The sequence below is a fragment of the Leucoraja erinacea genome, chromosome 18 (genome assembly GCF_028641065.1).
Source record: "Leucoraja erinacea ecotype New England chromosome 18, Leri_hhj_1, whole genome shotgun sequence".
Lineage (NCBI taxonomy): Eukaryota > Metazoa > Chordata > Chondrichthyes > Rajiformes > Rajidae > Leucoraja > Leucoraja erinaceus.
The window spans coordinates 35,838,997-35,861,970 of record NC_073394.1 but is presented as its reverse complement, the minus strand read 5'-3'; the positions used below and the strand labels follow the sequence as shown (position 1 = coordinate 35,861,970).

General features: G+C 50.8%; 1 protein-coding gene across 1 annotated transcript in view; it reads right to left on the bottom strand.

Annotated features, from left to right (window-relative positions):
* Window positions 1-22,974, bottom strand: part of mybpc3 (myosin binding protein C3) — a 62,794-nt gene that overhangs the window by 8,072 nt on the left and 31,748 nt on the right. The window contains exons 19-28 of the mRNA XM_055649860.1: window positions 21,668-21,827; window positions 20,430-20,534; window positions 19,911-20,099; window positions 18,951-19,085; window positions 15,928-16,095; window positions 12,037-12,125; window positions 8,279-8,474; window positions 5,792-5,931; window positions 3,736-3,895; window positions 50-186 (exon numbers count right to left, since the gene is read on the bottom strand). Of these exons, the coding sequence (XP_055505835.1) occupies window positions 50-186; window positions 3,736-3,895; window positions 5,792-5,931; window positions 8,279-8,474; window positions 12,037-12,125; window positions 15,928-16,095; window positions 18,951-19,085; window positions 19,911-20,099; window positions 20,430-20,534; window positions 21,668-21,827 (1,479 nt within the window). The remainder of the gene's footprint in view (window positions 1-49; window positions 187-3,735; window positions 3,896-5,791; window positions 5,932-8,278; window positions 8,475-12,036; window positions 12,126-15,927; window positions 16,096-18,950; window positions 19,086-19,910; window positions 20,100-20,429; window positions 20,535-21,667; window positions 21,828-22,974) is intronic.

Below are 22,974 nucleotides of genomic sequence, written 5' to 3'. Positions count from 1 at the left end.
TGTTGTGGTGGGGAGGGGCGTAGCACTGTGTGCCCGGGTGGCCAAGTACCTTGGGTCTCCCTCGCAGGGCACAGCTCAGGGTGGCATTGTACCCACAGATCACAGAGCGATTCACCAGGGAGCGGGTGAACTTGGGCGCTTCGTTGAAGTCGTGCTGCCTGTAGCTGGGTGGCTTGTATTCAGTTCCTGCAGAAGGGAACAAGGAAGAGGTGCAGTTAGAGTCTCACTGAGATTCCCCCCCACCAAACCTCAGCTCAATAACCTGCAAAACCCAAACCCAGGCATAAGGGAAGGCGAGGAGAGAAGCAGGAAACTGGATCACTGTATTACATATCACTGCTGGGGCAATCTTCATCATTCCAACCAGAGACACGAAGAAACAGTGTGACATTTGCACGGCGATCCCCATTATAATTGTTGAGATGGGAATTTATATTGGCAGTAACATAAAGATGGGATGAACTGTGCCTGATTGTTGGGTTCAGGTCCCTTATCCATCCCTTCCTCTAACCCCGCTGAACACTGACTCTGGTCCCAACTGTACAATGTCAGTACAATCTGAAGAAGGGCTATTGACCAGATACGTTCCATTGGCCTTCTGTCCACAGACCCTGCCTGACCTGCCGCGTATTTCTTGCATTTTCTGTTTTTGTTTCGGGCTTCCGGCATCTGCATTTTTTTAATTAGATACACACCATTACAGCTCTGTGATTGGAGGTACACAAAAATGCTGGGGAAACTCAGCGGGTGCAGCAGCATCTATGGAGCGAAGGAAATAGGTGACGTTTCGGGACGAAACCCTTCTTCAGACTGATGGGGGGTGGGGGGGAGAAGGAAGGAAAAAGGGAGGAGGAGGAACCCGAGGGCGGGGGGATGGGAGGAGACAGCTTGAGGGTTAAGGAAGGGGAGGAGACAGCAAGGGCTAGCAAAATTGGGAGAATTCAATGTTCATGCCACCCGGACGCAAGCTGCCCAGGCGGAATATGAGGTGCTGTTCCTCCAATTTCGGGTGTTGCTCACTCTGGCAATGGAGTGCCATCCCCCCGCCCTCGGGCTCCTCCTCCTCCCTTTTTTCTTCCTTCTCCCCCCCCCCCCCCACCCCCCCCCCCATCATTCTGAAGAAGGGTTTCAGCCCGAAACGTCACCCATTTCCTTCGCTCCATAGATGCTGCTGCACCCGCTGAGTTTCACCAGCATTTTTGTGTACCTTCGAACTTCCAGCATCTGCAGTTCCTTCTTGAACAGCTCTGTGATTGGGATGGAATAAGGGCTGGTCGGCTGAGCTGCATTCATTTTAATGCAAGACGTCTGATTAACTTGGAGCATTGATCTGCACATGAGCATTCAATATAAATCACAAAAATGGTTGAAAGGAAAAGTAGCTCAATGTCTTGGGGTAGAGAGGTTTCAGGGAGATAAAGAGGGGGTAAAAGAGGAGGGGGGCATCACAGTGATGGTTAGGAAGAATGACATGGTAGAATCCAGGGGGAATATCCTGGAAAGCTTTTCTGCACAACTTAGAAATAAGAAAAGAGAAACGTTACACTACAAGCTGAAAATAGTCAATGGGAGATCAAGGAGCAGATCACTGCAAGGTGTAAGAGTAAACTGGTTATAGTGGTGGAGGATTCTAACCTCCTTAGTATTGCTTTATTGGGAGGGGGCGATCAGGGGAATCTTTTGCGACAATCTGTAGATAGTCCTCATAAAGAGAAGGTTGTATTGAACCAAATTTGGGGAAATGTGAATGGGCAATTGGTGAAAATGTCAGTGGGGACCATTTTGGCGATAGTATCATAATTCTTTAAGTTTCAAGGTGGTTGTGGAAAGGGATAGAGATGGTCTGGAAATATGGTCCTAAACTGGGGGGGAAGGCAACTTTCAAATTACATCATGGAGGACGTAGCAAAAATAGACTAGGAGCCGCGGTTTGTACATCGAACATCAACAAGTGGTTATTTTTTTAAAAGGTTGTGATGGGTTCAAGGTCCATGTGTTCTCCTAAGGGTGAAAGGCACAGATGGTGAGACTGGGGAGCCCTCTGTGACAAAGGATTTAGAGGTTTTGATGAAGAAAGAAAATGAAGCATATGACGGGTATAGAGAACTCTGAAGAAGGGTCTCGACCCGAAACGTATTCCCTTTCTCCAGAGATGCTGCCTGTCCCGCTGAATTACTCCAGCTTTTTGTGTCTATCTTCGGTTTAAGCAAGCATCTGTAGTTCCTTCCTACACATAGAGAACTGAAAACAGGAGACACCCTCGACGAGTGCAGAGTGTCAGGAGAACACTTAAAAAGAATATTAGGAGGGCAAAGGGTCTTTAGTAAGGCCTTTAGTAAGGTCCCGCCTGTTTGGCTGGCATAAATGGTCAGAGCCCCTGGAGCCTAGTAAATAGTATCCAAATCTGTCCAGATGATGGGTCACAGAGGGTGGTGAAGTGAGCTGATGCCTATCCTATGGCCACTGCTGTACGACAAGGATTGATACTGGGATTCCTGTTGTTTGTGGTGTATATTAGCAACTTGTGATGTGAATCCAGGAGTAGATTAGTACATTTGTAGATGACATGGACATTGGTGGAGTTGTACACATTGAGGAAGGTTGTCTAAGGCAAGAGCAGGATATAGATCGCATGAAAATTTGGGCAGAGCATTGACAGGAATTTATTCCTAAAAGTCCAATGTGATGCATTTTGGAAGGTAAAATAATGATAAAGGGCATACAATATAAACGGCAGGGCCTTGGAGTATATCATATATCACTAGAATTGTTGGCGCAGATGGATCCGGTAATAAAGAAGGCTTGTGGCATGCTGGACTTCATTAACATTGGCTTCACGGAATTTATGAGTAGGGAGCTTTGGTACAACTTTAGAAAACACTGGTTGGGCCCAGCTGGAGCAATGTGTAGTCTGTACATCACACTATAGGAAGTATGTGAATGCCCTGCAGAGGGTGCAAAGGTGATTCGCCAGCATGTTGCTTGGATCAGACAGGCTGGGTTTAGTTTCCCTGTAGTGTAAGAGGCTTCGACATGAACTGATAGATGTCTATAACCTTTGGAAGAGGATCAGTCAGGTCGATAGTAAGAACCTTTTTTTCCCCATATATGAGGTGTTTAAGATAAGGAAGCATACGTTTAAGCCAAGAGATAAGAGGTTTGGCGGGATCCGAAGGGGGATTCTCTACCCAGTGGTTGGAATCTGGAACACACTGCCTGGGGGGAAGGAGAGACACTCACGACATCCAAGAATCAGCTGCACAAGCACAAATCACTAAGGCAGGGCAGACTATGAACTACATGGGGCGGTTCAGTGGCGCAGTGGCCTGGGTTTGATCCTGACCACGAATACTGTCAGTACAGACTTTGTACCTTCTCACTGTGACCTGATTGGGTTCTCTGCGGGATCTCCCCTCCCCCCCTAAAATCCAAAGTTGAACAGGTTTGTAGGTTAATTGGCTTGGTAAAATTGTAAATTGTCCCTAGTGTGTGTAGGATAGTGTTCGGCACAGACTCAGTAGGCCGAAGATCCTGTTTCCACGCTGTATCTCTAAACTAAACCAAATGAATGCAGTTAAGTGGGATGGGGATAAAGGGAGCAGGGCATTTGGAAACTATAAGGCCCGTTTCTATGACTACAAGCCGTGCTGAGTTCACCAGGTGATGGAGCCCATGACTGAGTGGAAGTGTTGTTGGTGGAGGGATGGATGCATTTGTTGAGCCTCAGTGGGTTACCTGGCTTCTGGATGTACACGCTCTTTGGGCACATGCCGGCATCCTCACTCAGGCCACACAGATTCTCAGTGTAAACCCTGAAGAAGTACTCGTTCCCCACGACCAGCTCTGACACCGAGCACTGCAGTCGACGATAGTGCTCGTGGACCGTGAACCATTCCTGGAGCGGGGCGGACATCGACGCAGGAGTGAGGTTGAGGGAGAAGGAAGGAGGGTGGGAGGCAGTTCAAGGGACAGGCAGAGGAGACAAAGGGCAACAGAGAAACAGACAGGGAGAGGGAGGTGACAAAGGCAGAGAAAGAGAAACTTATAAAGGAGAATTCCATATTTGACTCTTTGCAAAACCAGCAACAGAGACGTTTCCGTGCAGGGTAAAGGTTAAAGCCATATCTTCCACTCAGTGTCTCCCTGCACCAGCTCTGCACTATACTGATAACATCTTAATTAATCACAATGGGCTTTCTGCAGATTTTACAGCAGAGATCATATTGGAGTATCGTAGTCATATTGGACTATGGTACACTGCTCTAATGTACCTGGGTCCCTACCTTCCCCCTGAGCCGTGCCCTCAAGCTATCAGTCATAGTGATACAGCCAGAACTCTGCAGGTCAGGCAGCATCTGTGGGGGCTTAGTGGACAGACGATGTTTTGGATCAAGACTCAATCTGTCCATATCCCTCCACAGTTGCTGCCTGATCTGCTGAGCTCCAGCAAGAACAGTGACTCAGGTAGATAAATGCTAGTGGCTAGTGAGCTCAATTCTCTCTCTCTCTCTCACGCTTCATCCTTTCCTCCCCCCTCGTTCCGGAAGTGGCGGCGCTGCCCAAGCAGCTGCGGCTGCGGCTCGCCTGCAGTCCGTCTGTCTTTTTCTTTTGTCTTGTTGGACATATGTTTTAGTTTATTTTTAGTTGTGTATGTGTGGGGGGCGGGGGAAACTTGGGGGGGATGTGACCTCTTCTTTGTTGTATCTCCGTCTCCGTCTTCGTCTCCGTCTCTGTCTACGCTGAGGCCTAATCACAGAGCTGGCGGCCTCCGACTGGGGCCGACCTCGAGGCCATCGCGAAGTTGGCCGACTTCGGAGACTCGGAGGTTTCGGCCGCGGGCCCAATGGACGACAACGTCGGGAGCTCGCAGGTCCCAGGTTGGCGACCGAATCTCGGGAGCTCCCGCAACAACAGCTTCGTCCATTGGACTGGAGGGTGGCAGCTTTGTCCGCCCCGGGCCGCGGAGTTTGATCCGGCCCGTTAGCGGAGCTCGGATTCCTCCGCGGGACTTGCCATCACCCAACATCGGAAGCCTGGATCGCCTCAACGCAGAGGCAGAACAAGGAAGGGACAAGGACTTTAAGACTTTTGCCTTCCATCACAGTGAGGAGGTGCCTGGTAGACTCACTGTGGTGGATGGTAAACTGTGTTCATTGTGTGTTCTGTTATTTTATTCTCTGTCATGTTGATGTGGCCCTTGTGGCTAAGGGGATCAGAGGGTATGGAGAGAAGGCAGGTACGGGATACTCGTGGATGATCAGCCATGATCATATTGAATGGCGGTGCAGGCTCGAAGGGCCGAATGGCCTACTCCTGCACCTAATTTCTATGTTTCTATGTTTCTATGTCTGACTGCAAGGCACTTAATTCTCGTTCAAACTCAAAAGTTTGAATGACAAGGATACTTTATACTTTTATTCTTATCCTCCTTTCTTCTCGGTTCACTCTTTACAAACACTCCTCTCCTCTTTCTCTCTCACTCCCTCTCATTACCTTTATCTCTTTATCCACACTCTCTCCTCCTCTCACCCCTTTCCTGCCTCTCTCTCTGGCCCCCTCTTTGTCCCTCCTTCCTTCCTGCTCATTCTTCCGTCCTAATCTCGCTCTTCTGGTCATTCTATCTATTCCTTGACGGGAGCCCCAGAGTAAGGCCAATCTGCCTTTAATTGGAGCGCCTTTAACTCAGATCGAGCCTTGCCTGAGGAGAGGAGTCCCAGAGCAAGGGGCGGACTCTGCTGCTTCACAGCCCAAACACTTACGTGCCCCCTTGTTCACCAGCATACATACGTACCATTGTCTTCTTGTCCGCCTTCTGAATGGTGTAGCCAGTGATTTCACTGTTGCCGCTGTCACTGGGAGGTTGCCAGACTAGTGCAACATTCAACCCCCACACCTCGACCACCTTGACGTTCACAGGGGGTCCTGGCTTATCTGGGGAGAGAACAGCAGAGAGGGGAGGTTGCAATGCAAGGGGCTGCTGAGACTCGGAACCACAGTGTTTCCTCTTGACACCAGCTTCTTCTGGATGTTTGCAGCAAAGGCAGGGGTAGATTCCCAGATAGAGGAGAGGCACTGTGCTACATTTGAACAGGCTCATCACCCCTGGCAAGGATCCCGCCCCTGGCAAGGATTGCAGCCCCAGCAGGAGTCCAGAGCAATTCTCCCACTTGGGGAGAATTCACCCATGTGGCCAAAAAAAACCCAATGGGACATCTTCCGTGGATTAATGGGAACTATGAACACGTTGTCAAGCTGAGAGGCTGATTTCCATGCTTGGTCCACAGACCCGGACCCATTGTCCTCCTCCTTCCAAAGACGCAGGAACAGCCCCATGCAGATGTACTTCTGATGCTCTCCTATCCTAAAGCCAAGGGATGACATCAAGTGCCTATCCATTTTCACCATGCACCCTGGAGCAGTGTACAAGAGCCGGATCCAAGCCAGGAAATGCAGCCAGTCTTAATGTGCACAAAATCCCATAAAGACATTTGCGTTCCATCCTGATGAGCACCTTCTCCTGTTCAAGAGAGGTAAGGCAACCGACAGACCAGCCAGCTTACAACCCAGGTGTGAGTTTTGATTTATCTAACTACAAGTAACCCTTGCTTTCCTTCTCTCTCCACCCCTCCACACCCTAGTTTCACTGTCCTCCTGATTAATTTCACTGTTTGTATGCCTCATTGTCACTTTCCCCTCAACCAGCGGTGAACCATTCTACACTTCCTTCATCATCGTCTGCTTTGATCTGTCATTTTCACACCTTACATTTTCTTTGTACCCATCCATATCTCCAGTTTCCCTCTCCCCTGACTCAGTCTGAAGAAGGGTCTCGACCCAAAATGTCACCCATTCCTTCTCTCCAGTGATGCTGCCTGTCCCGCTGAGTTACTTCAACATTTTGTCTATCTTCAGTGTAGACCAGCATCTGTAGTTCCTTCCTAGACAGCCCTTTGAGAACGTTGGATTAGGCCCAGGATCAGCTGGATGTTGTTGTGAATAGACTGGCTTGGGCTATAAGGGTCGGTCAGGGTGCATCACTAGAGCCAGCAAAGAGCTCAGCCAGGTGGACAGGGCTGGGGAAAGGTCTTGTAGTCAAGGCTGAGGAAGCTCGAAAGGTAGAGATCGCCCCTCTTACACTGCAGGATGAAAACTGCCTTCCCCATGATAGGGACATCTCCCGGGGCACTGGCATCTCCACCTAGACCTAGGCATCTTTGCCCCCCGAAAATCCCAGGAAGTGCCGAGGAACATCTGGTTGTGATTTACAATAGAGATCCTTCTGCAGGATATAGACACTGGGAAACTGGGAAAGTTAAGGGACAAGAGTTCCTTGTGCATGGGTTACGGAGAGTCAAAGAAAACAAATTGGAAATGTATGACACAGAAAGCAGGCCATTCGGCCCATTGTGTGTATGCCAGCCCACTGAACACAGCTGGAGGAAATGATCAAAACAGCTGATAGATGTTTGCCCTTTCCATCCAGACTGATGTGTACTGGGCTCCGCACTGGGCTCTGCACTGGGCTCTGCACTGGGCTCCGCACTGGGCTCCGCACTGGGCTCCGCACTGGGCTCCGCTCTGGGCTCCGCACTGGGCTCCGCACTGGGCTCCGCACTGGGCTCCGCACTGGGCTCCGCACTGGGCTCTGCACTGGGCTCCGCACTGGGCTCCGCACTGGGCTCTGCACTGGGCTCCGCACTGGGCTCTGCACTGGTCTCTGCACTGGGCTCCGCACTGGGCTCTGCTCTGGGCTCCGCACTGCCCTGGTGAGGACACACCTAGAGCACCTACGTCCCTCAGGGTGGACAGATGGACCTTGACAAAGCCTGGTGTGGATTTCTGAATTGACGCTGGTCCCCAGGGGTAGAATAACAAGACGAGGTTATGCAAAGCAGGGATGGCATTCCATGGAGTGTAGGTCGATGGAAAGATAGAGAGCCATGGTCGGAGAGTCGAGGACCGGAGGGGATTGCCTGAAAATGATTACTGCCAGATATCACATAGTAAGGTGAAGCCTGGCTGCAGCGTGCGCTGGACTAGATGTCCACGTTTGACATCTGTCACAAATTGCTGTTGAATATGGGTTCCATGTACATGGGTCGTGGAGAGGGCAGAGAAAGAGGTAAAGTTGTATGGCGCAGAAAAGGAGACCATTTGGTCCATTTGTAAGGGGTAGTGAGTGGAAGGCTGGTGCCCTGGAATAAGGAGAGAGGTTGGCTACTGGTCCTGGTGTTTGAAGGGACCATGATCAGTGGTAGGAGCATCAGTACTCACGTACCTATGACCTGGATCTGGATGCTGGCTCTGTCCTGGGTGTTTTCGATCTGCACCTCCAGCTGGTAGGTGCCCGAGTGTTGGCGCTGAGCCATGCGGACAAACAGAACGGTGTCGCTGTCGCTGTTGCGGAGGCTGATGGTCTGGGAGTCCAGAGGCTGCTCATCCTTCAGCCACGTGACCTTTGGCCTGGGCTTGCCCTGCAAGTAGACAAGTCATTGTTAGAGCTTCAAATGCCAGTCTGTAAACCAGGGGGCCATGAAAATGACATAGGATTGAACTGCAAATGCGGGTTTACACTAAAAGTAGACACAAAATGTTGAAGTAACTCTGCAGGACAGGCAACATCTCTGGAGGGAGAGAATGGGTGATGTTTCCGGTCTAGACCCTTCTTCAAGAAGGAATGGGTGACATTTTGGGTCATGTCCCTTCCTTAAGAAGGGTCCCGACCCGAAACGCCACCCATTCCTTCTCTCCAGAAATGCTGCCTGTCCCGCTGAGTTATGCCCCTGTCCCACTTAGGAAACCTGAACGGAAACCTCTGGAGACTTTGCGCCCCACCCAAGGGTTCTGTGCGGTTCCCGGAGGTTGCAGGTGGTTGCCGGAGGTTGCAGGTAGTGGAAGCAGGTAGGGAGACTGCCAAAAACCTCCGGGAACCGCACGGAAACCTTGGGTGGGTCGCAAAGTCTCCAGAGGTTTCCGTTCAGGTTTCCTAAGTGGGACTGGGGCTTAATCGAGCTTTGTGTGTCTATCTTCAGCCATGGAAACTCACTGAGTCTGCAGAGAGAGAGGCAGAGGCGGACGAGCAGTATAGAAACATAGCAACCAGTCTGCATACCAACAGGATCCAATACCACCGGATAAATACTTTCCACATCCTCTGGCTTTAGGAGAGATCCACTCAATCTAAACTTGCACCATCACTCATCAGGATTACAGTTGATCTCCAACCTCAACACCAATTTCTAGCGCAATCACCATAGATTCCTAGATTCCTTCAATATTTAGACATCCATCAATCTTTAAGTTTTAAACTTGGTGACTGAGCCTTTGCACTCCTCTAGGCTGAAAATTCCAAACCTTCATCACTCCGAGTCAAAGAATTTCCCCAACACCTGCAGCTTTCTCTCAAACCCTGCCTCTTGCTTCTGTGTTCCTCAGTCAGTGGAAACATCCTCTTTGCATTTTACCCAGTTCAGCCTTTTAACAATCTTATACATTTTAAAGAGACCTTCTCTCCAGCTTCTAAAACCTCATGCATGCAATTCCAGAGTATTCCATTTCTCACACTGGACATTTGCCATCCCAGAAACCAATTTAGTGAATTGTCACTGCAGGCACAAGGAACTGTAGATGCTGGTTTACAAAAAAAAGACAAAGTACTGAAGTAACTCAGCGGGTCAGGCAGCATCTCTGGAGAATGTGGATAGGTGATGTTTTGGGCCAGACTCTTCGTCAGACTGACCGGGGTGGAGGTGAGAAAGCTCATGCATAACAAAGCCTGGCAAGTGATAGGTGGATACAGGTAGGGGAGGTTTTCGATAGCAGCTGGTTGGACAAAGGCTAGAGATGAAAAGGCAGAAGGTGTGAAATAAAGATGGAAATGGAGGGTCTATAGGTGGAAGGGGAGGAGGGGAATGGATGCGAGTCCAGGTGTGACACCTACCATGCGCATTGTATCTTCATAGCGGAAATAACAGCCGTGTATAATACTTACCTGCGGCCTCAGAAAGACCCAATACTACATTCAGCTTTCCCTGCCAAACTCTCCCGTGATAAAGGCTAACCTATAATTTGTCCTCCTAATCACAATGTATCCATGTCCACATTCCCAACGTCAACGCTTCCAAATGACTCATTTCACAAATACTCTGCTTGTCCATTGTGTTCATCCGAGTGGATATCCTCACAATTTCACACATTCTGCTCCCTTCCATTCACTCAACGACCAGCAAGACTTCACCTTCTCCCACTTTTCCACAGTGCGGCCCCTCCGTGTTCCCACCTGACGGCGGGGGTGGTCCTCAGTGGAGGTCTCTCTATCAGGGGGTCCTCCCCCTTTACACCGGGGACCTGGGGTGGAGAGTGCTGCACATGGCTGTGGCCTGTAACAGATACTTGAGCCGGTTCACGGACTCGCCAGCCGCCTGTCACTTCAGCGGCGAGGAAGAGACCGTGTTCCATTTGTACTTGCAGTGTGAGAGGTTACAGCCTCTGTTCGAGCATCTGAAGAGGCTGTTCCTCGAGTTTTGGCTACATTTTAGCCCCACACTCCTGATTTTTGGGCACCTGGTACAGAGGGGAGAAGTTCAGGAGGGAGGAGGGGGGGATCTCCCTTTCAGTTTGCTCCAGGGCCTGGCCAAGATGGCCATTCACGGGTCCAGGCAGCTGGTGGTCGACGGCCACACCAGGGTTGACTGCTGCCCCTTTTACGGGCCTACGCCCGTGCCCGCGTGTCCTTGGAAAGGGAACACACGGTGTCCACAGGGACTTTGGAGGCCTTCCGTGAACGCTGGTCGCCGCGGGAGCTTGAGTGTTTTGTTGATAAAGTTGCCGTTATGTTCATTTGATGATCGATTGTTTGCAAACTGTCAACATAGGCAGTCTTTGATTGTGCTAATTTGTATATATATATATTTTTTTTTTTTAAATATAATTTTAAAAATTAATAAAAAACAATGCGGCGCTCCCTCAGTACTACCCGACCACAGCACTCACCTCGCACTCTGCAGGTTTACCTGCCTGGAATATGTAGAGAGTTGCAATACCTGTGCCAGCAGGTGGGACGGATAACAATGGTGGCCCACGTTATGACGTTATATTAATTTGATGATCGTTTGTTTGTAAACTGTCAACATAGGCAGTCTTTGATTGTGTTAATACTCTGTATGTTTATTTTTATTTTTTGAATAAAAGTTATTTGTATAATTTTTAAAAATTAAAATAAAATAAAAAAACAGTACGGCACTCCTTCCTCACTCTTCTCTAAGTGCACTGCAACACGTCTGCCCACTTTCACTCAGCAGTGGGTATTCCCAGCCCCTGGTCACCTCTCATCCACAGCCAGTTCCCACTGGCTCCGCCATGCTCCAAGTGCTGGGGAAGCAGGCAGTCCCGAGGGTAATAGCCATGTCCCACTGTATGATTTAATTCAAGAGCTCTCCCGAGTTTCAAAAAACATTCGTGGAAGCACGTAGAATGAACGTAGCGGGTACGTCGGAGCTAGGGGACGTCTCTTAGCGGCTCGTAACGCTAATGGCAGGTAAGCTCGTGAAGACTCGTGAAAATTTTTCAACATGTTGAAAAATGTCCACGAGAGCCCCGAGTACCTACGAGCGGCCATTACCGTAAATCTCCGTAAATCTCCAAGTTCGAATCAGGGCAAACTCGGGGGAACTCTTGAATGAACTCGTACAGTGGGACAGGGTTTTAACGCAGCTACCTCTGTCGCTCACTGTGCACAGTGAAGAGTGTAGATCAGTGGAGGCTTGCAGACATAAACCTGGTGCTGGTCCTACTGGGCAGTAAACACGGACTGTGTCTCACGGAAATCCCTGGGCTGCAGATGGGATGCAGTGTGGGGCAGGTTTCCAGGGCCAATGTCCACACATCACTAACTTGCCCACTCTTCCCCATGCTGCTCCTGCCCATACTAACCCTCTCCCACCCCATGTAACAAGATTTCCCACTCCTTCCACCTCCCCCCTCCTCCTCTCCACTCCCACACAGTACCTCCTCTCTCACCACCCTCGTCTCACTCACCTGAAAGGGGATCATGAGGTTGATGGTCTCTCCCACCACCTTCACCAGTTTCTGTCGCAGAGCTCGGGGGAGACAGATCTTGGGCCGCTCTGGAAGGAAGAGACGGATTAAAACTTGCCCAGGAGGAACGCTGCAGCCACTGGAAACCCGACATAAAGACAGAGAGTGTCGGAAGGAACGGCAGATGATGGTTGAAATCGAAGATCGACACAAAAAGCCGGAGTAACTCACCGGGTCAGACGGCATCTTCCGAGAAGGAATAGGTGACGTTTCGGGTCGAGACACTGCTTGAGACTGAGAGTCAGGGGAAAGGGGACTGACTCTCGGTGTGAAGAAAGATGCTGTCTGACCCGCTGAATCAGCTATTTGTGCATATAAACACACAGAGCACTGGAAACATTTGCAGGTCAGATTTGGAGTGAGAAGTTCCAGGTTCATTGTTCCAGGTCTACCTATCAATCTGATGAAAGATATTCCACCTTGAAACACACTGCTTCTTTTTCCACAGACGTTGCCTAACCTGCCAACTGTCTCCAGCGCTACCCACTGTAAAACGTGAGGGTTAATGTCTCTATTCAGATCTAGAAACCCTCAGGCCAGGCTCAGGTGTGTCATATACCTGGGGTGAAGGAACCAGTGCTTGTACCTCTGGTGAACTGGAGCAATGAATGCAAGGAGGGGGTGGGGACAGGACATGGGGGCTGGTGTCCCCTTGTCCAGAAAACATTCCCCAGGAAACCTCACCATGAATTGTAAAACATGCCAGCACTGATCTCACTCTTAAGCTCACCCTTCGCTGCCCCCTCATGAGAGGCAGGAAGAGAAAGTCTTGTCGAAAGCCCCTTAGTACTATTAATTAATTTCTCAACAGCTACAGGTGGCTCGGTAGCGTAGTGGTTGGGCTACTGCCTTATAGCGCCAGATACCCGGGTTCAATCCTGGCTACGGGTGCTTGTCTGTACTGAGTTTATACGGTCTCCATGTGACCTGCGTGGGTTTTATCCAAAATCTTCGGTTTCCTCCCACACTCCAAAGATGTACAAGTTTGCAGATTAATTGGCTTGGTATAAATGTAAAATGGTACCTAGTGTGTGTAGGATAGTGTTTATGTGCGGGGATCATTGGTTGGTGCAGACTTGGTGGGCCGAAGGGCCTGTTTCCGCGCCGTATCTCTAAAATAAACTAAACTAAGCTACCCTTGAGTTGGGCTGATGGGCATTGACAGCGACCCTAGTCTCTGTGGCCTGATCCTGGGCGCAGAGTGTCTGTCCAGCAATCCACCAACCGCTCCTGGCAATAGACAATAGACAATAGGTGCAGGAGGAGGCCATTCGGCCCTTCAAGCCAGCAATGTCATTCACTGTGATCATGGCTAATCATCCACATTCAGTACCCCGTTCCTGCCTTCACCCCATATCCCTATCTCTATCTAACTCGCTCTTGAAAGCATTTAGAGAATTGGCCTCCACCGCCTCCTGAGGCAGAGAATTCCACAGATTCACAACTCTCTGGGTGAAAACGTTTTTCCTCATCTCCATTCTAAATGGCCTACCCTTTATTCTTAAATTGTGACTCCTAGTTCTGGATTCCCCCAACATCGGGAACATGTTTCCCGACTCTAGCATGTCCAATCCCTTAATAATCTTATATGTTTCAATAAGCTCCCCTCTCATCTTTCTAAATTCCAGTGTATACAAGCCCAGTCGCTCCATTCTTTCAACATATGACAGTCCTGGTAATTAATCTCGTGAACCTACGCTGCACTCCCTCAAAAGCAAGAATGTCCTTCCCGAAATTGGGAGACCAAAACTGCACACAATACCCCAGGTGTGGTCTTACTAGGGCCCGATACAACTGCAGAAGGACCTCTTTGCTCCTATACTCAACTTCACTTGTTATGAAGGCCAACATGCTATTAGCTTTCTTCACTGCCATTCACTGCCACCGCCTCTGTCGGTGACTGTGGGGTGGAGCTCCCTGCCCTTGGATTCGCTGCTGAAAGGACCATCAGTCTCCAGTAGCTGGGAGAATGCTGACAGCATCGTGCATGTCCCTTTAAGGACTGGCGGGTGAGGCTGCAGCCGAGTGCTAGCAGCTGCAAGAAGCTCAACAGGAGCTCTCCAGTGACATCAGCTGTTGCTGGGAGATGGTGAGTTACAGGAAAGATCCGGCTGATACTGTTGATTGAACCACAGTCAAAATCTTTGGTGCCTCTAGACCTTTTTAAGTTGAATTCGGGAGAGATGCAGAGAGGTCGTAGGTACTCGGGGCTATTTTTTTACTCGTGGACATTTTTCATCAGGCTGGAAAAACGTCCCGACTTACGTGATGCCCTGAGTACCTGTGGCTGGCATAACGAGCCGCTACGATATATCCACGGACTTGTTACGAACATTCTGCGAGTTTGAAAACTCGGGAGAATTTGTGAATAACTCAGGAGAATTTGTGAATAACTCGGAAGAGTGGGACAGCCCCTTAAGTCAGATGTCAGTCTGTGCTCCCTCTACTTCCTCAGATGTTTTGAGGACATTTGGCAAATTGCCAAATACTCTATGGCTCTTCTACAGGTCTGTGGTGAAGAGCAGACTGACTGGGTGGTGCAGTGATTCAAACCAAAGATTCTATAGCGGAGCAAGATAGACCACTCCTGCTAAATGCAATGGGCTGACGTGTAGTACGCAATGGAGCGGAACGTGGGACTTTTTTTCATCCATTTCAGTAACCCGACCCGACCCGACCCGACCCGACTCGCAGTGTAATCAACTTTGCGGGGGAACAGTTTGTGTTAATAAATTATAATTCTGAAAATGAGGAGAAGATTTTTACCAAAGAACTTTTATTTTTACGAGGATGTTTCCGTAACCGGCTTCCGTCTCCGCACTAGTGTCCTATGGGATCTTTGGTGCGGAGACGGAAGCCGGTTACGGAAATGGGGCCAAAGATTACCCATGACCGTACTACGTCTTTTTCGTCGAGCGATCTATCTTGCTCGCTGTAGGATCTTTGATTCAAACACCCAAGAACAAAGGAGGCTGCAGAAAGTAGCGCACAGTGCACGGTTCATCATGAGTACTGACTTTCCCACCATCACAAGAAGCACTGCGTCAGCAAGCAGCTAATATCATCAAAGACCCACACCACCCAGACTACGTTCTCATCTTGCTACCAACACTGGGGAGAAAATACAGGAGCCAGGACAGCTTCTCCCCATTAACCATTAGGTTCTTGAACCATAGTGAACAAGTCTAGCCACAACCCTACCTTTACCTCAGCACTAAAGTACTATGGACTTTGTTTATGGATTGCACGCTATACTTTGGCTTGCACTATTATGCTCTGGTTACTGAATATACCTGATATTTATTGTGTTATTGTACACTTATTTGTTCCATTAATGGGCCTGTAAATGCTGCAGCAGACCTGAATCTCACAGTTCAGTTGTGATACATATGAGAATTAGACTCTCTTCACCCTCCAACACATGACATAGGAGCAGCAAAGAAACAGGTAACTGGACACTGTCAGCAGGTCGAGTAACATCTGTAGAGAGGGAAATACATTAACATTATGTTCCAATTCACTGTTTGGTCACAAGGGTGATCAAGGAGTTTTCTAAAAAGTTGTTTTTTAACCACTGACGAGCTGCTAACCTTCTCCCCTACACAGAAACTCCCTACATGCTTGTTTGCAGTATCTCCAGTATTTTCTGTTTTTATCTCAGATTTCCAGCATCTGCAGCTTCCTCATTTAGTGGATCTGACCATTCCGAAGAATGAGTGGGGGGGAGGGGGGGGAGGGGGGTTGCCAGGTGATGGGATGTTGCAGGTGAGTGGGGTGTTGCCGGATGAGAGGCGTGGCCAGGTGAGGGGCATGGCCGGGACAGATACTCACGAACAATCTCTCTGATGGTAACGGGCTGGGCCAGAGTTGCCGGCTCGCTTGGTCCCGCCATGTTGACCGCTCTCACACGGAAATGCAGCTTCTCTCCCGTTGGCAGGTTGCGGATCATGATGCTGTTGCGTTCAGTTAACCCTTGATGAGCTGGAACCCACTCATCCGCTGGGATGGGATAGAGGGAAGGAGACATAGGTGTGGGAGAGAGAAAGACAAGGTCAAAGCGAGGCGTGCAAGAGGAAGGAAGACAGAGGGCCATTCAAGAAATTATACCAGAACTAATTCCCTCCAATGAAGCAAAGCTTGTGGTGAATCTCCTCTGCCCTTCCCCCCCCCTCCCGACAGTACAATCACATGATCTTCTTGTGAGTGATTCAAGATTCAAGAGAGTTTATTGTCATGTGTCCCAGATAGGACAATTACATTATTGCTTTGCTTCAGCACAACAGATAGAAGGCATGAATACAGAACAGATCAGTGTGTCCATACACCATTGTATAAATATATACACACATGAATAAATAAAACAGATAAAGTGCAAATAAACAGATAATGGGCTATTAATGTTCAGAGTTTTGTTTGAATTGAGTTGAATAGCCTGATGGCTGTAGGGAAGAAGCTGTTTCTGAACCTGGACGTTGCAGTCTTCAGGCTCCTGTACCTTCTACCTGAAGGTAGCAGGGAGATGAGTGTGTGGCCAGGATGATGCGGGTCCTTGATGATACTGCCAGCCTTTTTGAGGCAGCGACTGCGATAGATCCCCTCGATGGTAGGGAGGTCAGAGCCGATGATGGACTGGGCAGTGTTTACTACTTTTTGTAGTCTTTGTAGTGGTGACCAGAATTCCCCACTGTACTCTGTGCCGCCCAACCAATGTTTTGTGGCGTAATCAGATGCAAGTACAAGAGGACATGCCCACACCTCATGTTGGATGTACTCACATACACACAGACTGCTGGTGACAATTGTGACAGACTCGTACAATGGACAGCTGCTTCTGTTGTGCATTGTTACAGAGCAGCACTGCATAAATAAGTTTGTACTTGTGTAAATATGTGTGTAAAAATGCTGTATCTTGACCATCCTGGGTATAGTACTATCTGCCCATTCTACTTGGCACTGCTGAGCTGCCGTTAGTAAGACAATTCTCACTGAAGGCCAGCTGCTAATGTGCAACATGCCCAGTGCAGGGACTATCGTGTATAACATCACCCATCTTAGGTTAGGTACGTCAATGCATGACACCAGCTCATCTGACAGTAATTATATTATCGCCCTGCATAATATTTTCATGCCTTACTATTAGACGATAATCAACTGTGAACGTGCCAATCCCACCGCTATTACTGTACACAAACCCTTTTATGATTATTGCCAGTTTGTGGGTCCACAGATTTAGATAATGCTAATCCATCAAACCTCAACATGTGGGAGCTGCCAAACCTTTCATTATCTCATAATGGACTATATCCCATAATGTGAGCAGAGACTTGTACATTACCATCCAGCGGATTAGTGAGCAGCTTGTGAGCAGATATATCCTTTCACTAGTCTTTGTGATATCCTAGTGCTGTGCAACTCACCATCATGGAGTCTAATGATGGGCCTCTGGAGAGCGTAGATAGGTAACATTTCGGGTCGAGACCCTTTCTTCTGAAAATTAGGGGTGGCACGGTGGCGCAGTGGTAGAGTTGCTGCCTTCAAGGGGCCGAGACCCAGGTTCGATCATGGCTAGGGGTACTGTCTGTACGAAGTTTGTACATTCTCCCTGTGACCAACTGGGTTTTCTCCAGGGTGCTCTGGTTTTCTCCCACACTCCAAAGACATACAGGTTTGTGGGTTAATTGGCTTTGGTAAAAGTGTAAATTGCCCCTAGTGTGTAGGATGGTGTTAGCGTGTGGGATTCGCTGGTCGGCACGGACGATGGGCCAAAGGGCCTGTTTCCGCACTGTATCTCTAAACTCGAGTACACACTGACTATTCCTTATGGCCTGATAGTGATCTTTGTGTGAGTGTGTGATTATGAGGGTGCGTGAGTGTGGGAGAATGAGATTGTGTGTATACACATGTGCTCTGTACAATACCTCATAGCACATGTGAAAGTGAATCATTTACAAATATGTCCACTACCTTTGAGTGACAACTGGTAACTGATCTAAAACTAAACAGTGTAAGTTTGTGGTAACTGATAACTGGTCAAACTATGAACGATATGACAATATTTACAGTGAAATCTCATCTTTGTAATAACATGAGCATCATATGATCTACATTAATACATTGGACTCTGTATAATACTGAGCAGCATGAGAAGGTAAATCGAATTCCTTAAAAGCCAGTCTAACTGGTGAGTAAACTGGTGAGTAGAGTGGACATTGAGAGCTCAGCAACAAGCTGTAGTGTACACCTCTGCCCTGCCCAGAGAATGCCACCTACTGGACCCTGCCTCCGGATTGTGCTTGTGTGCGTGTATGCATGTGTGTGTGTGTGTGTGTGTGTGTGTGTGTGTGTGTGTGTGTGTTTGTGTGTGTGTGTGTGTGAATGTGTGTGTGTGTGTGTGTGTGTGCGTGTGCGTATATATGTGTGTGTGCCTGTGTGTGTGTGTGCTTATGTGTGTGTATACAGTGTCAGGGGGTGCTCGTGTGTGTGCATGCATGTGTGCTATGTGTGCATGTGTGAGTGAACTGCCTCAGGGCTGAGCTTATGTGCATGTATACAGTGTATGCAGGTGTGCATGTGTGTGCATGTATGCATGTGTATGTGGGTGTGCATGTGTGTGCATGTGCGTGCGTGTGTATGTGTACTGCCTCAGGGCTGTGCCTGTGTGCATGTAATCATGTGTGTGTGGGTGAGTGTGTGCGGGTGAATGTGTGCGTGTGAGTGTGTGCGGGTGTGTGTGTGCATGCGGGTGTGTGTGTGTAATGCCGCAGGGTTGTGCATGTGTGTGCGGATGAGTGTGTGCTCGTGTGTGTGTATGTGTGCGTGCACACAGTGGGTGGGCAGTGTGTGCTGCCACTCACCTCCATCCATGCAGTATTCCACCAGGTACCCGTCCAGCCCAGCTGCTCCAACCCTCTCTGGGATTCTCCACTTCAGGACAATGGTGCTGTCCGTCACATCGTCCACCGTCAGGTGGGTGGGGGCACTGGTCGGAGCTGCGGTGAAACACAGCCATTAAGACGAGGCTGGGGCAGCAAACCCACCTCCTGCTCATCACCTAAACCTAAACCGTCCTCCCGGGCACCAGGAATGGCAGACACTACGCATCGTGCTACACCCCGGAGACTGGCAGGTGGGGCCAATAACATCGATCCACCACTGCCTTGCCTCAAGTGATAGGGGTTCAACCCTAACCTCTGGTGTGGAGTTTGCTGTCTGTGTGGAGTTTGCATGCCCTCCCTGGGGCCACATAGGCTGATATCCTCCCAAGTCCCAAACATATTTGGGTTAGTGGGTTAAGTGGCGTCTGTAAACTGCAGCCTGTGTACAGGTGCAAAGTGTACAGGTGCACTGTATGGAGGTGGACTATGTACAGGTGCACTGTATGGAGGTGCACTGTGTACAGGTGGACTCTGTACAGGAGAATACGGGGGACGATACAAGCATGGGGAGAATAAAGTGGGATTGGTGAGAATAGGTAGGAAGAAACTGAAGATGCTGGTGTAAAGCGAAGATAGACACAAAAAGCTGGAGTAATTCAATGGGACAGGCAGCATCAATGGAGAAAAGGAATGGGAGATGTTTCGGGTCGAGATCCTTCTTGAAAATGTGAAAATAGGTGGTTGATGCTGAACACAGACTTGGTGGGCTGAAGGGCCTGCTTCATCACTGAGCAACTCTGTGACTGTACACAGATCACATTCTTCAACTCCAATTCCTTCCCTTGAAGGGTCACAAGTCTTGTCTCTGGAGACGGCAGCCCCACCACATTGCCCTTTCAGACCCACCACCTTGCCTCTCCCCTGAGTGGCCGCACTCACCAATGGGTACGAAGGGCTTGGAAGCAGGGCTGTGACGAGACATGCCAATCACATTGACAGCGTAGACTCGCATCTCATAGAGAACGCCTTCAATCATCTGCTTGGCCTCAAACCTCGTCTCCTTCCAGAGGTCAAAGTTCAGCCGCATCCAGCGATGGCTCTTCTTCTTCTTCCTCTCCAGTACGTAACCTACCGGAGAGAGAGAGAGAGTGAGAGAAGGAGAGGGAGAGGGAGAGAGAGTGAGGGAGTTAGAGTGGGAGAGTGGGAGATGGGAAGTGGAGAGAAGGGAATGGGCAGAGGAAACATGAAGAAGAGAGGGCATTGGGCAGAGGGCGAAGGGGCTGAAATGTCAGTGGTTGAAGGGACAGAAGCGATGGGGTTGGGGGGGAGGGGGGGGGGGGGGAGCAGAGGTGGGGGGCGATGGTCGAGGGGAGCAGGGTTGTGGGGAGCAGGTGGAGGGGAGAGAAGAGGACATGCTTCCCCTCCTGCCCTGAAACGCTGGCACATTCATCCTCTTACCGAGCACGGGCTGGCCCCCATCGAATGCCGGCGGTTCCCACTCGATGGTACAACAGTCCTCTCCAACGCTCAAGACCCGCGGCGCCTCTGGAGGGTCGGGGACATCTGGCAAAGGCAAACAGCGGTCAGTGGGTTGGCCTGCAGCAGGTAAGGTGGGGCTGGGGGGGGGGGGGGGTGTGTGGTGGGTTGAAGGGATGCTGGGGGAAGTGTGGTGGAAGGTGGGAGGGGGATGGGAGATGGTGGGGGAGGGGTGGGGGAGGGTGGCGGGAGGGTGGGAGGGGGGGGGATGGTGGGGAGGAGGGTGGGAGGAGGGTGGGAGAGAGGGGGTAGAGGGGGAGAAGGGGGAGAGAGGGGGAGAAGGGGATGGTGAGGGGGGGGGAGGATGGTGGGGAGGGGGGTGGGAGATGGTGGGGGAGGGGGGAGAGGGTAGGCGGTGGGAGGGGGTGGATGATTGGGGGGGGGGAGGATGGGGGGGGGGGGGGTGGGAGATGGGGGGGAGGGGGGGGAGGGTAGGAGAGGGGGGGAAGTGGGGAGGTGGATGGTGGGGAGGGGGGTGGGAGATGGTGGGGGAGAGAGGGGAGGGGGAGAGAGAAGGAGAGAGGATGAGAGGGGGAGAGAGAGAGAGAGGGAGAGAGGAGCGAGAGAGGGAGAGAAAAGAGAGAGGGAGAGAGAGGGAAGGGGGGAGAGGGAGGGGGGGGGGGAGAGGGAGAGGGGGGGAGAGAGGGGGAAGGGGGAGGGGGGGGGAGAGGAGGGGGAGCTGGGGGGGAGAGGGAAGAGGGGGGGAGGGGGGACAGATGGTGGGGGGGAGGGGGGGGGGAGAGAGGGGAGGGGGGGGGAGGGGGGGGGGGGAGGGAGGGGAGGGGGAGAGGGGGAGGGGGAGGGGGAGGGGGGGGGGTGGGGGGAGGGGGAGGGTGAGGGGCGGGGTGAGGGGGAGGGGGAGGGGGGGGGAGGGGGAGAGGGTGGGGGGAGGATGGTGGGGAGCAGGGAGGATGGTGGGGAGGGGGGTGGGAGAGGGGGGGGGGTGGGAGAGGGTGGGGAGAGGGGGGATGGTGGGGAGAGGGTGGGAGGGGGGGTGAATGGTTTGTGGCTGCTGCCATCCTTTTGCCAAATGCTCCCAATAGCTGGGTTTGGAATTGTCGAGGCACCCCTGTAAACACCACCCTCACCATACAGTTGTATAAGGTGCCGGGGGGCAGGAACCAGCTCCTTTACACCATGGCTGGGAAACCTATACTCACCAACCACTTTGACGGTGATGTCGGCCCTGTCCTCCCCAGCCGGGTTCTGAACCAGCACGGTGTAGACCCCCTGGTCTGAGAGCTCCGCTCCCTCCACGATGAAGACGCAGTGATCAGGATGATTCTCCACATGGACCCGGCCCACCATCTCCGTGATCACCTGTACACAGCAAGAGAGTCAGAGCTACTCCTGTCCCTCGCCCCTCCACCCAAGTTACAGCCACCCCTCCGCCCGCCTCTGGTGGAGTCGGGTACCCCTCCACCAGGGTCCAGGGTCAGGGGAAGAGGCGATGGCTGAAAGAATGTGAATCGTGTCAGGTCTGGAACAGCAACAAAATATAATGGGATTGATGCTTGATAGTTGGCATGGACTCGATGGGCAGAAAGGCCTGTCTCTGTACTGCACAGTTTCATAAAGGTGCTCATTTAATCAATCAGACCAAAACCCAGTATGAGAGAGGGGGGGAGGGGAGGGAGAGGGAGGTGGAGGGAGAGACAATAACTCAGCAGGTACACAAAAATGCTGGTGAAACTCAGCGGGTGCAGCAGCATCTATGGACCGAAGGAAATAGGCAACGTTTCGGGCCGAAACCCTTCTTCAGGCTGATGGGGGGTGGGGGGGAGAAAGGAAGGAAAAAGGGAGGAGGAGGAGCCCGAGGGTGGGGGGATGGGAGGAGACAGCTCGAGGGTTAAGGAAGGGGAGGAGACAGCAAGGGCTAGCAAAACTGGGAGAATTCAACGTTCATGCCATCCGGACGCAAGCAACCCAGGCGGAATATGAGGTGCTGTTGCTGCAATTTCCGGTGTTGCTCACTCTGGCAATGGAGGAGACCCAGGACAGAGAGGTCGGATTGGGAATGGGAGGGGGAGTTGAAGTGCTGAGCCACCGGGTGTTCAGGTAGGTTATTGCGGACTGAGCGGAGGTGTTCGGCGAAATGATCGCCCAACCTCCGCATAATCTCCCTGATGTAAATCAGCTGACATCTAGAGCAGCGGATGCAGTATATGAAGTTGGAGGCGATACAGGTGAACCTTTGTCGTATCTGGAACGACTGCTTGGGTCATTGAATGGAGTCGAGGGGGGATGTGAAGGGACAGGTGTTGCATTTCTTGCGGTTGCAACGGAAAGTGCCCGGGTCTGAAGAAGGGTCCCGGCCCGAAACGTTGCCTATTTCCTCCGCTCCATAGATGCTGCTGCTGAGTTTCTCCAGCATTTTTGTGAACCTTCGATCTTCCAGCATCTGCAGTTCCTTCTTGAACAATAACTCAGCAGGTCAGGCAGCATCTCCGGAGAAAATGGATAGGTG